The sequence below is a fragment of the Biomphalaria glabrata genome, chromosome 14 (genome assembly GCF_947242115.1).
Source record: "Biomphalaria glabrata chromosome 14, xgBioGlab47.1, whole genome shotgun sequence".
Lineage (NCBI taxonomy): Eukaryota > Metazoa > Mollusca > Gastropoda > Planorbidae > Biomphalaria > Biomphalaria glabrata.
The window spans coordinates 30,730,638-30,744,051 of NC_074724.1; the positions used below are offsets into that span (position 1 = coordinate 30,730,638).

Sequence of the window (13,414 nt, forward strand, 5' to 3'; positions counted from 1 at the left end):
GCTAGATATAAGCTTTATAGAAATGTACGTTGACTCAGCTAAGTTTTTTTTATATCGGAAGAAAATAAAATAGAGGGAAAAGATTTTTACAGTAAATATTTTTTTTTAATATTGAGTAGGTACCTTCCACCAACCATTTTCATCTCCCAGATGTCAAGATTTGAACGCCTTTTGTTGAAGCAGCCTCAAAACTTCCTGCTCTTGATTTTGTAAACATACATTTTAAGTGGGTTTTTTTTTAAAGTAAAAAGCTCAAGAGAAAAAAAAAAATCTCCCCCCCCCCCTTTTTTTTTTCCAAGCTCTAAGCTTGTCCGCTAACGATTCTTTTTTTAATAAATTTTTATTTTTTCGTCTTTTATCTCTTTCTTGCTGTCATGTGACTTAAATAGCTATTCTATCCATGGATCACACTTTGCGTCCAATCAAACTGCTTTTCTCGTAGTTCTGTCTCGCTTCTAAATTTGTGGTATAGGGCCATAGACGCACAAGAGAAGCGAGGGGGGGTTAGAAGCTACTATTTCTGTTATAAACTGTTCCTCATAATACAGGCCTATACATAATGACTGCATCTATCTACATTTGTCTGAGTGCATTGAGCATTATATTTTGTAATAATGGTAAGTATATAATGTTGTATTTCTTATCTTATATCCTTAAAAAAAAAGATTATTATGTCCTTAAATTGAAGATTTACACTCTACTGAATCATTGGTTTTGCTGGCTGATTCAGGCAACCCTTTTCACACTGTAATGGCACTAGGAAATAGCACTTATATGAATTTATCCTTCGCTATGAAATAAGAAATGTTCTTTTGTCCTTGTGTCTTTCTATGTTATTGGGTTATGCTTATGAATTTGTAAGTTATAATTTACTGGTGTATGCATTACTATTCATTTATTCTTATATATTTTCTCCAGGGAGGGTTTGTAAATGAAATGATTTTGCTAATGTTGTTATTATAGTCAAAATATTTTTTTATTCAATAGATATAGTTTTTGCTAAATTATGCTTTGGAAATAAACTCAAACAAAGAAAAACCCATGCTTAGAGTGTATGAAATTGGAATATGATTATTTCTATTGCCTGTTAGTTGATAATATTAGAAGATTTGTATGTATATTCTATTTTTTTTTTAAAGCGCCTGGTATATTTAATTTTAAAAATAAAGCCACTAGCTATCAGAAGATAAAAAGTATATGTTGCATCTAATAATAGCATGCAACAATGACACAAGCTCCAGCTGGAATAACCTGCCCAGTGTGCAGCCGAACATTTGAGGCTCACATAGGTCTCACCAGCCACATGAGGAGGCACAAAACCCCAGTGTAAAGCCCTCATCCCCCTGGATGGCAAAAGTGGTCATCGAACCACGATGGACGAACTATATATAGATTTATATAGCAAGCAACAAAATATAGTAAAAAAAACTTTCTAGTTTTTTAGATGTAAACGTGACAGACGGACAGACAAACCTTACGGAGGCCGAACAAACATAGCAATATAGAAAACGAAAAACCGGAAATATCAACGTTGGTACAAGCTTTGTATTATTCGATGGTTTTGTATACCCTTACCTCTGTATTGGCACGATTAGGAATTAGTTATTTGTTTTGTAAATAGGGAATGTTTTGACTTTTGACAATGACGTGACTAGTAAAAAACTAGACTAGGTTTTGTTGAAGACTAACGAAATGTAAACAGAGACTACTTATGTCGGCTTTTGTCTTAGAGAGGCATGAACATAGAGATTTAGCTTGACGACATTCGACGGTTCCCTTCGTTATTATTAAACGTCTTGTTCGACATTCACTGTTAGCGTCGACTATCTTCTATTGCTGGCCTTTCGCCCTGTGTTATTGTATCTCATTATTTGAGTGTTAGCTCCGTTCGGTTTATCTGCGTAAAACAGAGCGTGGAAGCGCCTAAGACCTCGCTGCATGCATCGTGGCAATATGAATGTTGATCGCTTACCATCGCATAGGCCTGCTATGTGTATTGTTCATCTCATATAGCTAGGCCATCGATACTAAGCCTCAGAGAGAGCGCCTTACCATACCAGTAAGCCAGTCTTAGTTCCATACAGGCCCATAACGTAAAGATCCACTTTCTTCTATCCTATAAAGTTAATTTATTTTCCTTATTATCATTAGGGTAGATTGAAAATATATATATATACTTACAAAATACACTAGACCGTGGCTAGAGTCAGGCTAGTAGTAAAATGATACTATTGTTTACTAAGCTTCTATTAACCCACTCTGTCTGGTAAAAACGTTTGTACATGTCATTTCTCCCACACCCATGTTTGTTTGTTTGCAAAATGTTTTATAAGTTTGGGATGTTCCTTCAGAGTTGAAGATAATTTACTTCCTAGTCCAAACCTCCATCAGGACGACGGGGGATGGGAGCGGGCAGGGTTTGAACCCTGGACGATCGATAAGTCCGAACGACAACCCAGCGCGCAAACCACATTACCCATTCTCGGATCAAGTTGAAACTTTGCGCAATTATTCATTGGCATAGGCAAGACATAATGATGAAATTATCCAATTACTCAATTAATTATTGGTAATTAATTATTTTTTTTGGTTTGATATCGAGTAATAATGCATTACTGAGATATATAGCTGTAATTTCTGATTTACCCCTTAGATAATTTTTATATTTCGCTATAACATTGTAATCACGTTCTATGCTATTGCTTATCTTCCTGTGTTTATACCTAGGCGAATGAACTTTTCGAACACAGTGTCACCCGTCCTAATTGATGTATTAATTCTTTTATTTGTTCCGCAGTATTAGTTCTATCGCAGCAGACCAATCCAGTGGATGCAAACAGATATGTAAATCCAACTTACCAGATCCAGTCAGCTGGTAGTCTTCCTCCTCAGCCTCTCGCTTATGACGGAAACCCCCCTTTGCACAACGTCCCGCCTCTTTTTCCAAACGTCCCGCCCCTTTTTCCAAATGTGCCACCTCTTTTCCCTAACGTCCCGCCCCTCTTTCCCAATACTCAACCTTCTGCGTATAGCGGAAACGTCCCTACGCACCACGTCCCACCCCTTTTTCCTAATGTCCCACCCCTTTTTCCTAATGCCCCGCCTCCTCAGCCGCCTCCACCTCCTCTACCAATGCCCCCTCCTCTTCTGTCTATTACACCACCCTCAACACTGGTGGCTCCTCCCCCAAATGCTCAGATTCCGTCACAAAATGAAATGAGACACGCTGTATTTCATCACCCCCCAATAGAGAATACTCCACAGCATTCAGTTAACGCAACTTCTGGCCCCTCCTTGTCACCCGTTAACTTGCCAAAGCTTACCCAACAAGAACTTAATTCAAAACCATCGCAGACCCAATATCAGACCGTACAATCTCAGCAGCAAGAATTAATAAAAAAAAACAACGCAATGAAAAAGCCATTGAAAGAAGCCTCTTTCGCTAACAATAAAAGCATAATACCATCTCCATCTCAACCGCCTCAAAATGGCCAGGCGATGAACTATTCGCCGCAGTGGCAACCTCAACAACAGCCCAACCAACAGCAGCAAGGCCAACAACAACAGCCAAGTCAACAGCAACAGCCCATTCAACAGCAACAGCCAATTCAACAACAGCCAATTCAACAACAGCCAATTCAACAACAACCTATTCAACAACAACAGCTGACTCAACAACAGCAAATTCAACAACCACCAATTCAAGAACAGCAAATTCAACCACAACAGCAAATTCAACCACAACAGCCAATTCAACCACAACAGCCTATTCAACCACAACAGTCCATTCAACCACAACAGCCAATTCAACAACCAATTCAACAGCAGCCAATTCAACAACCAATTCAACAGCAGCTAATTCAACAGCAACAGCAAACTCAACTGCTGCAGCCAATTCAACAACAGCAGCAGATTCAGCAGGTGCAATGGCAGCAGCAGCAGCTACAACAACAGCAGGTGCAGCCTCCTTACCAACAGCAGGGGCCGGCTTATGAGTACGAGCAACCCGAATTACAGCAAGTCTCGAAGTTCGGAACCAGTTACTACTCACCCACTAACGCTTACGGTCCAGCTCCCAGGCCAGAATATGAAGCTGTTGAGCTGGAGGCAACAACTCCTAGTCCACAGAACTATTATTACCAGCAACAAAACTTTCCACCGATTCAAGCCCCTATCCAAGCCCCAAGCCCTGTCTCAATCCAAATCCCGAACCAAATCTCACTCCAAGCCCCTAGCCCAATTCCTCTTCAAGCGCCGCCACGTCCGGTAGCAGATGCTTCTTGGTTAAAAGCAAAGCTTTTGCAACTACAGCAAACTCAGGCGTATAATGCACCCCAGCAACGTCCAGCGCCTGTGGCTCCAAAGACATATATAGATCCACGGCTGGTACTGTACCTCCGCAATCAGCACTTGCTGGCTCAACAAAGAAAGCTTGCATCTGAAAACCTGATGCGCTCCAGCGTTAACTACGCCCATTCAGCTTCGGCCCAAGCGTACACTCCCCAGTTCCAAAGCTACGCACCAAGCCGCGGCTCCGTTCAAGAAGTCTACGAAATGCTGAGCACCGGGGAGATGAAGTGCAAAAACCTATACCGACTGCATAACATTGATGGCATGAGACAGGCGTCTTCGGTCTGCGGGCGAGGGCTCAGATGCCCGGCCCCATACAACAGGGAGGTCCAGATGGGAAATTTCTGCATGTGTTGTCCATACCTTGGTAAGTCAGTGCTCATCCTGTATTATAAGAAACACCTTAAGTCCGTTTTATTTATGGGTGTATTTTCATTCATTGGCACTCAATGTTGTTCGTTGTTGACAATACGGAAGTATTTAAAATACAGGCATTTTAAAAAGCATATAGTAATTTTAGAGTAGGCCTACAATTATTTAATAATTAGTGTTAATTAATTTTGTATATATATATATATATATATGTGTGTGTGTGTGTGTGTGTATAATATATATATATATATAGAGAGAGAGAGAGAGAGAAAGGGGAGATAAATCTTGCAATATTGACCTAGAGGTAGGCCTAGTAGCCTAATTTTGCGGTTCTTTTCATTTTTTCAAGCTTTGTTTTTATTACGTTCTTGGCAACAGCGATCTTTCAATATAGTGTCCTTGACATTGTTGATTTCGTCTGTTTCTTTTAAAATCTTTTCCAATCTCCCTCTTTTCATTTTTTTTTTTTTTTTGTAATGCTCAACATTTTACCATTTCGCTTTCTCTTCTTTTTTTTTTTTTTGTTTGTTTGTCTCCTCTGTTATCGTATTGTATTGCTTGAATAATGTAAACCAGATCTAAAGTATCATAAGGTAAACTAAGAGAAGATAACTGCTATTTACTTAACTCTTTCTCTCCGTTATTATATACCACATTCTGATGGAATCAACGTTTGTATCGTCGGTTAGGAGAGCAAGAGTTAAGGTATGAAGATCCTCATAGAAGCTAGTATGAGTATGAGTTACTTTTAAAGCTAAATGCCTTAAACCTAATCTGAAGCGTAGTGAAGGGTGGCAATGGGGGGCGCCATACGCAGCCTCTTATTTCTGTGTGATGTTCTTGTAAAATGGGAGGGGGGGGGGGAGCGCCAATAAAATACCTTGCCATGGGCGCACGTTTTGCTCACTCCGCCTCTGAACCTAATGTTTGTTAAAAGGTATTACTATCTTCAGGGGTACGGAAAACAAATGGGATTTAGGTGGGTAAATCAAAGAGGGAACAACTTTCGAGCTACACTCCTAGTCTGTACATGATGTACAATAGAACAAGCAAAATGTAAAAACACAACAAAAAAAATAATGTTTAAACAAAGCTTATCAAAGGGGGGGGGGATGCGAAATCATTGCTGTATAGATCTATCTCAATAGTGCAGGAACAAGATCATTTTCTATATACAATATTCATATTTTGTTAGGTACAACAAAAATTTTTGTAAAGTTTCAACTTGGTCCGAAAATGGGTGTTGGAAAAATAACATGCACACTAATTGTACCGGTACCAGAGAGACAGACAGACAGACGGAGTGTAAAACAAAAACAAAAAAAAAAACAAAGTTCGGATCTGGTGTAGTCTGAACCGAAATGTCGTTGTGCATTGAACAAGTTTTCGAAACTAAGTCATCAAACTGATGAGCTAAATGAGGTTGCCTGTTTTTTTGCTATTGGCACCTAACAGCTGGCTGACAACTAAACTGTTTTACACGTAATAAATCTTAACTAATAAACTTGAGAAAAACTTGATTAACGTGAACTAGACTAAATATAGCTTCATTTACAATTAGACAAAATCAACTTGTGATAAATGTAATAAATGTAGTAGACTTTAGTAATATCTTTTAACAAAATCTAACTCACTACAATAAAACAACTTATCAGTCTCACGTTCTAGAGTCGTCTCTCCTAAGACCAAATGACGACAATGCCACCTATGTTGCATCATTTACAATCAATCGCTAACCTCTTCCCATCGTCACCATAGAAACACACACACACACACACACACACCCCATAACACTTAACAATAAGTCTATTACAAAGCTTATAGAGTTTGCTATCATCGAAAGATTTTGCTAAAGATTTCCTGGTCATGCAGTATGCACGCTGGACTGTCGTTCGGTCGTCTGGATAGTTCCGGATTCATAACCCTGCGCGCTACCATCCCTCGTCATCCTGTGGGAGGTTTGAACTAAGAAATAGATTATCTTATCTTATCTCTGAAGGAATATTTGAATGATGTCAACAATTTTATTAAAAAAAACAACGTTTGCTTTGTTTACAAAACTGGTAAAACTGTCACAAGCTCTTTTAAATGCTGCTCATTGGCGATATGAGCACCTGGCAGCAGGCGGCTTCCAAATCACACAGACGGTAGACGGGAAGAGAGACTCCAAATAGACCACAGACGGACAACGGTTATGTCTGCCCTAGTGTGGCAAAATATGTAGGTCGCAGCTGGGACTGCGTAGTAACATGAAACACTGCTCCTCATTAGTCTTCGGAATAGAAAAAAAGCCTTATTAGTATTAATATTTAATTTATTTTACATTAGGACTTTTATACGCTTACACCGGTTTATTTGTAATAGGGCCTAGTTGTTTTGAGCTACAACCCAAGACCTTGGAGCGTTGATCTCAATACCTCACAGCTGCTAAATCATCTAGTATGTTTAAAACAAAGACTTCAAAATCGCCATTCGCTTTGGCATGTTCCTTTGAGTTAGTTATATAATTGGCCATATGCAAGGGCTACATGTTGATATCTTATCCTTCTAACTTTGTTGTTGGTTCATAGATCTATAAAGCTACCAGACTGCTTTAAAAAAAAAAAAAGCAAATATTTTGAACATGTATTAAAGGTACATTCCTCGTCCCATATGCTAGGACAAATTTGTACAAATGCTCATTCTTCCCTAGTGCTATTCGAGCATGGAGTGGGTTGCCGGAGCTAGCCAGGAAAACCAGTGACTTGGCAGAATTTAGGTCATTGGTTAACATGCATGACTAGATGCATGACGCGTAGGACGTAATCCTCTTCTTTTTTAAAGTAACGTCTGTATAATATAAGATAAGAAGATTTCATTATTTCTAAATTATTTTTTTTATCTGTTCATATTTCAGATCCAGCCACAATGTCAGCATTGCAGCAAAGGCAACAACAGCGACTATTGTATTAACCGGAATGTGGGCAGAGTCTTGTTTAGGTCTTACGCTCAGATGGAAAGGCATTGTTGAGAAGATAGAAAGTTTATATGCTAACTTTCAATCTTTCTCATTCGTCAACACTTTATTAAACCTATTAGGAGAAAGAGTCGCACATGTCGCTAGATTTAAATAGATATTAATATGAAAATTATGTGCAATTTCCTTTGCTGTCACCAAGAGATGATGATAAAATGTGTGAGTTCTCACATGGGCGGCTCTAGGCGTGTGATATTTCTGCCAATACAAAGGCGTATATATTGTCTCATTTTACGTTTCGAGAGCTCTTCTCCGTTTGCAACTTCTACTCGGATTAAAGAGGCATATCCTTGAGAAACAGCTGCGGTCACAGGCTGGGCATCTGTAATCACCAGACGCTGTAGCACTTTCACCCTTCTTTCTACTCCTGGTGTGAAGGGTACGCAGTAGCTATCCAATGAACCTGAAGAGCTCCTTCGACCATTGAGAGTTCTCCTTGGCGTTCCAATAACCTTATCTTATATATTACGGTATATGTTGAGGTTACTTCAAAAGAGAAATTGTATATGTCAATCTAGTTAATCAGTGACTTAAAATCTGCTAAGTCGTTGGTTCCTGTCTGATTCAGGCAACCCGTTCCATTCTATAATAGCACTAGGGAAAAAGAACCACTTGTAACTTGTGTTGCTCATATTAAATAACTAGACCACGACCCAAATGTGTCCATTGCGTTTATAGGCCTCTTCAAGTAATGCCCAACCATTCTTGGTCTAGAGCCAGATAAACTTCCTATATTTGTGTCCCTGGTCACATCAAAGAACAAAAAAAGAACAACGAACAAAATATATTTGTAAAAACCTCGAGACCAAAATGAACCGAACCTCTGCGACTTCATTGATAGCCCCGTTCCGGCCGAATATAGCCAGCTGGCCGCCATTTTTTTGGCATATTTGTCATACTCGAAATAGATCCTGGCCTTAATTAAATAATATTGGCATTATATTAGCCCCTCCCCTCGTGACGAGGCCCCGGGTGCTTGTCTAGTTTACACACGCCTAAGGCCACCCATGTAGAAATGTGGAAAGCCTTCTGGGAGATTCACTTGTAGTGTAAATTTCAATTTGAATAAAATTCTCGAAGTTTTGGCTGAAACGATGTGAAGTTTTAAAAATACAAAGACTTATGTCAAGGCGAGGACATAATTGCTTATGATGCCAGTTAGGCTTGGAGAAGGACAACTCTTTTTAAAAAAAAAAATAAGCTTGTTAAGAAAGATTAAGAAAAACGAGCTATTTTTCATACGCGAAACAATTAATGTCAGCTAGTTTTAAACAGGAACAACAAAAAAACTTGTACTCTCTTACTGTATGCAAGTCACCTGCCAAAATAAATTTCATAAAATATTTAAGAAAGCATGACTGTGGGGAGGAAACTCTTGTTATATTTATGTTGAATAGTTTTTTTCTTACCCATATTTATGTACTTCATTATTTTTAGACAATATAAAATGTTGAATGTATTTGTTATCCACTTATTCATTATTTACCTCTAAAAACAATTTGGTATGAGAATGTAGAAATAAAAGAGGTCTACATCTCTGCCAATAAATAAAAATGTTGGCTTTTAAACAAAGTCCGTTTGATTGTTTCTCTATTATTACATTTCATTAATTCTACCTCTTATCTTCCAGTTATACTAATATCCAAATCAAACGTATATTATGTTTCTACAATGAAGAAAATGGCTAAAGCATCTAGATTTAGAATCTAGTAAATAAAAAATGTCAAGTCAATGAATATGGCTCTTAGAGTCTTGGTCTACTGCAAGAGGCGCACTCAGGCTCAACTGTTGAGTGGATCTGGTAGCCAAATAGGCTACAATTCTTAAATAATAATATGCTGCCACTTGTCGTGATTAGCCTCTGCGTGTACTCATAATAAGGCCTAGATACACATGCCGCCTGGCACGTAAGACCAAAGACTCTCTAACAAGTAATTAGCTAATATGGCTAATTTGGAAGTATCACGAAAAGTAGCAGACCAATTTTTTAAAAAAATCACAAGGAGCCCCATTCCGCCTCCTGGATCTGTGTGGATCAAAAGTGCACAAGTCTATGTTTTTGGCTTGACTAGTTCTAGATTTGGCTTGACTAGCTCTAGATTTGGCTTGACTAGCTCTAGATGCGTCCTTAGCACGCTACTGTACGACAGTGAGACGTGGACAACTTACACAAAACAAGAGAGAAAACTAAACTCACTCCACTTGTGCTGCCTTCGAAGGATCTTAAAAATAACATGGAAAGAAAAAGTGTTAATACTGAGATCCTCGCAAGAACGAGCCTTCTCAGCATCTTTACGGTCCTCAGGCAACGCCGCCTGCGCTGGCTCGGACATGTTCGCCTGATTGAGGACTATCGCATCCCAAAAATCATTCTGTACGAGCAACTTGCGTCTGGCTCAAGAAAAACTGGTCGCCCCCACCTCCGTTACGTTGATGTGATAAAAAGGGATTTAAAATCAGTGGACATTGATACTGATATTGGGAAGACATAGCCTTAGACCGCACTAGTTGGAGAGAGATGGTGACCAAGAAGGCTATAGAAAGTGAGAAAACATGGGCCTCGATTCTTGAAGAAAAGCGTGCCACGTGGAAAATGACCAGCTCCTCTACCACCAAAACGAACGCCCCCTTGAAATGCAATATATGTGGACGGGAGTGTCTCTCCAAAATAGGGCTCCACAGCCATAAGAAAAAGTGTTCGAGATGATTGATAGTCGTTTCACGACTGAAGGAGGCCAATAAGTTCTAGATTTGGCTTGACCAGTTCTATATTTGGCTTGATTAGTTCTATATTTGGCTTGATTAGTTCTATATTTGGCTTGATTAGTTCTAGATTTGGCTTGACCAGTTCTAGATTTGGCTTGACCAGTTCTAGATTTGGCTTGACCAGTTCTATATTTGGCTTGATTAGTTCTAGATTCTACTAAGTAATGATCAGCCACCTAATCAGTTAGCTACCAAACATTTTTTCTCTTTAGCATGCGATAGACAGATAGGCTTGTACTGCATACTTATAAATTTGATTTAAATTTGTTTTGTTTCATTTTGAAATCTTCATCACAATTAATGAATTAATAATACACATTCACATTTAAATAATGAAAATATTAATTATTGAAGCTTTACTTAGTTGTGTTAATATATAACACAGAATAAAAAATCGTAGGCCTACATTGCATTTAGCTATCTAATGTAGGTCTACTGCGTACGTATTTTTAAAATGCATTAGATCAGAAGTCCTAATGTTACAATTTCTTCATTGCCTATGTGCATTTTGAAAGAATTCATCACACAAAAAATATGTAATGTTATTAAAGATTTTTTTAAAGCAGTATTGGGTTAATTGTTCATTTAGGAGTAATGCCTTCATTATATGCTCAGATGTGGCCAAATATGTAGGTCACGGCTGGGACTGCGCAGCCACGGGAAATACGGCATTCCTCACTAATCTTCGGACTCCAAGACTAGCCTTATTATTATATGCTCAGATATGGAAAAATGCTTGGCAACATCGGTGACTGTAGAAACATCTTTCCATTTGTCATAAGCAATTCAGTACAAAAACAGAATAATTACACAACCTGAGTCTCGTCTATTTTTTTTTCAGTAGGCCTATGGTTTTGTGTTATTACTCATTTGTGCATATCCTAAGCTGCGGTGACATATTTAGCAGATTCTGTGTCGCATGAACACCATGAGCCCTCTGAATAGACAACTTTGCCTTGCAGCAACCTTGTGCTAGGCGAACAAACCATCTAAGGGGAAGAAATCCGCACTTACAACTATAACACTCAAAATGTAGAGTCATTCCCATTTTTCAAAAAACAATTTTTTTCCAATAATTAATTGACTGATTCGTTAATTTTTAAAAATAATTTCTGTTTTGTTAGGTACAATAAATAAGTGTTTAAAGTTTCATTTTGATCCGACAATGCATCTGGAAGAAATAACCTGTTCAATTATCTAAGGGGACAAAACTGTACATATTTGGTGGTATCTGTGAATACTAAAGGATTAATTTCCCTTTTTGGTATCAAACAAAATAATTCATTACCAGTAACTAGATGACTAATCGGTTAATGTTTTTTAAAATTAATTCGTGTATTGTCTGTACCAATGAATAATTGTGCAAAGTTTCAACTTGATGCTAGAATCGGTGTGGGAGAAAAAATGTGTTCAAATTTTTTTACCAGACAGACAGATAAACAGGCAGAGTGAGTTGATTTAAGCTTTGTATAAAAAAAAAATAAGAACCTTGTGATAAGTGGCGCTCGATAGTTTACACTTGCCACCCAAAGGTCAAATAGCCTAGATTTATTAAGCCTGCTGCCTAACTAATAATATGAATGAAACAAAAGATGTCGAACCTGGCAATTTTTTTTTTAAATATTACGTGTCGTGTGTTTCTCTGTCTTACACTGTGACATCGCAGACTTCTCCCAAATAGCCTACTTCTAGTCATAATTGTAGATCTTATCTTATAGATTACAGATATTATTTAAGAGAGAAGATAATGAAGTCCTACACATTTCATGTGTCAATCTAGTCATGCATGTTACTCAGTCAGTTAAATTCTATTAAGTTGTTGTTTCTCCTGGCTGATTCAGGCTACCCACTCCATTCTCTAATGGCACTATGGGAGAAGGAACACTTGTAATAATACTTCCTACCATATGAAATAAGAAATGTGTTTCTATCTTTGAGTCTGATTATTTTATTAGATTGTGTTTTTGTATTTGTAAGTTATGGTTTAGTATTTTATGTAGGCCTATTATTGCTGCTTTACTTTTCATTCTTCTGTCTTGAAGTGTCGCTAAATGATTCTATTCTAGCTCAATTTTTTTATTGTTAACAAGCTTCAAGGCTATGCCACTTGCGAACCGTCAACTCAGCTTGTGAAGTTATTAATTACTGAAATTAATTTGTTCATTAAAATTTTGTTGGGGGGGGGGGCGTTTGACCGAGACAAATCGTTATAGTAGGCCTGAATACTGACCTGTGACGTCACAACCTGTGGTCTGTGGAGATCAATAGCTTGTTGCCACGTTGTACAGGCCTATTTTAACGCCTTCTATGACGATTGGTTTCGAATTATCATTCGCCATTCTAATAAGTACCTTTTCAAGTTCAATCTAAAGAGTACATTTTTATAGTCAGTTTACCGGTCTAATAATACTCCCTCAATATATTTCTATTGAATAAGGTTTTGCTTTTTAAAGTAACAATATTCAAATAATTATCAATGTCGAAGGCCAAACAATGAAATTGGTTTATACTTTAAAGACACGTTTTACTTTAGAACTGTTTATCATTTTTAAATAAGCAATTCATTAGAATTCAAAGGTGAAAAGAAGACCCTTTTACAGGATTTAGAGTGAAAAAAATACAAGATTGCAAAGAGAGTGTGTGTTGTCACACAAACTCAGAAGCCGCGCACAAACCGTCCTCTGCTTGTTAGCAACGCAAGTAAAAGAGCAATATTTTCATCACGACTATCAGAAGATAGGAAGTACAAACTCTACTACAAATTGTCAACACAATCTTACCTCTCTTCAGGCAAAACAAAACAACAAACGCGTGCATGGCAAAACATTTACAGGATTAATTGTAATTTTTAGTCAGCTGACGTTATCATTATCATTAGGCTGTTGATATTCAAAGTACTGTATTCAATGA

General features: G+C 37.9%; 1 protein-coding gene across 1 annotated transcript; it reads left to right on the forward strand.

Annotated features, from left to right (window-relative positions):
• The first annotated feature begins 387 nt into the window (after positions 1–387).
• LOC106055133 (putative mediator of RNA polymerase II transcription subunit 26) lies at positions 388–9,723 on the forward strand. The gene is made up of 3 exons (XM_013211277.2): positions 388–617; positions 2,798–4,717; positions 7,619–9,723. The coding sequence occupies exons 1-3, from the start codon at positions 560–562 to the stop codon at positions 7,672–7,674; spliced, it is 2,034 nt and encodes a 677-aa protein (XP_013066731.2). The 5' UTR covers positions 388–559; the 3' UTR covers positions 7,675–9,723.
• The last annotated feature ends 3,691 nt before the right edge of the window (positions 9,724–13,414 follow it).

Excerpts from the sequence above, each read along its gene's own strand:
- LOC106055133 (XM_013211277.2), top strand. The coding sequence starts at position 560 with ATGACTGCATCTATCTACATTTGTCTGAGTGCATTGAGCATTATATTT. Across the intron at positions 618-2,797 it reads CATTATATTTTGTAATAATG|TATTAGTTCTATCGCAGCAG; the intron begins GTAAGTATATAA and ends TTTGTTCCGCAG. Across the intron at positions 4,718-7,618 it reads CATGTGTTGTCCATACCTTG|ATCCAGCCACAATGTCAGCA; the intron begins GTAAGTCAGTGC and ends TTCATATTTCAG.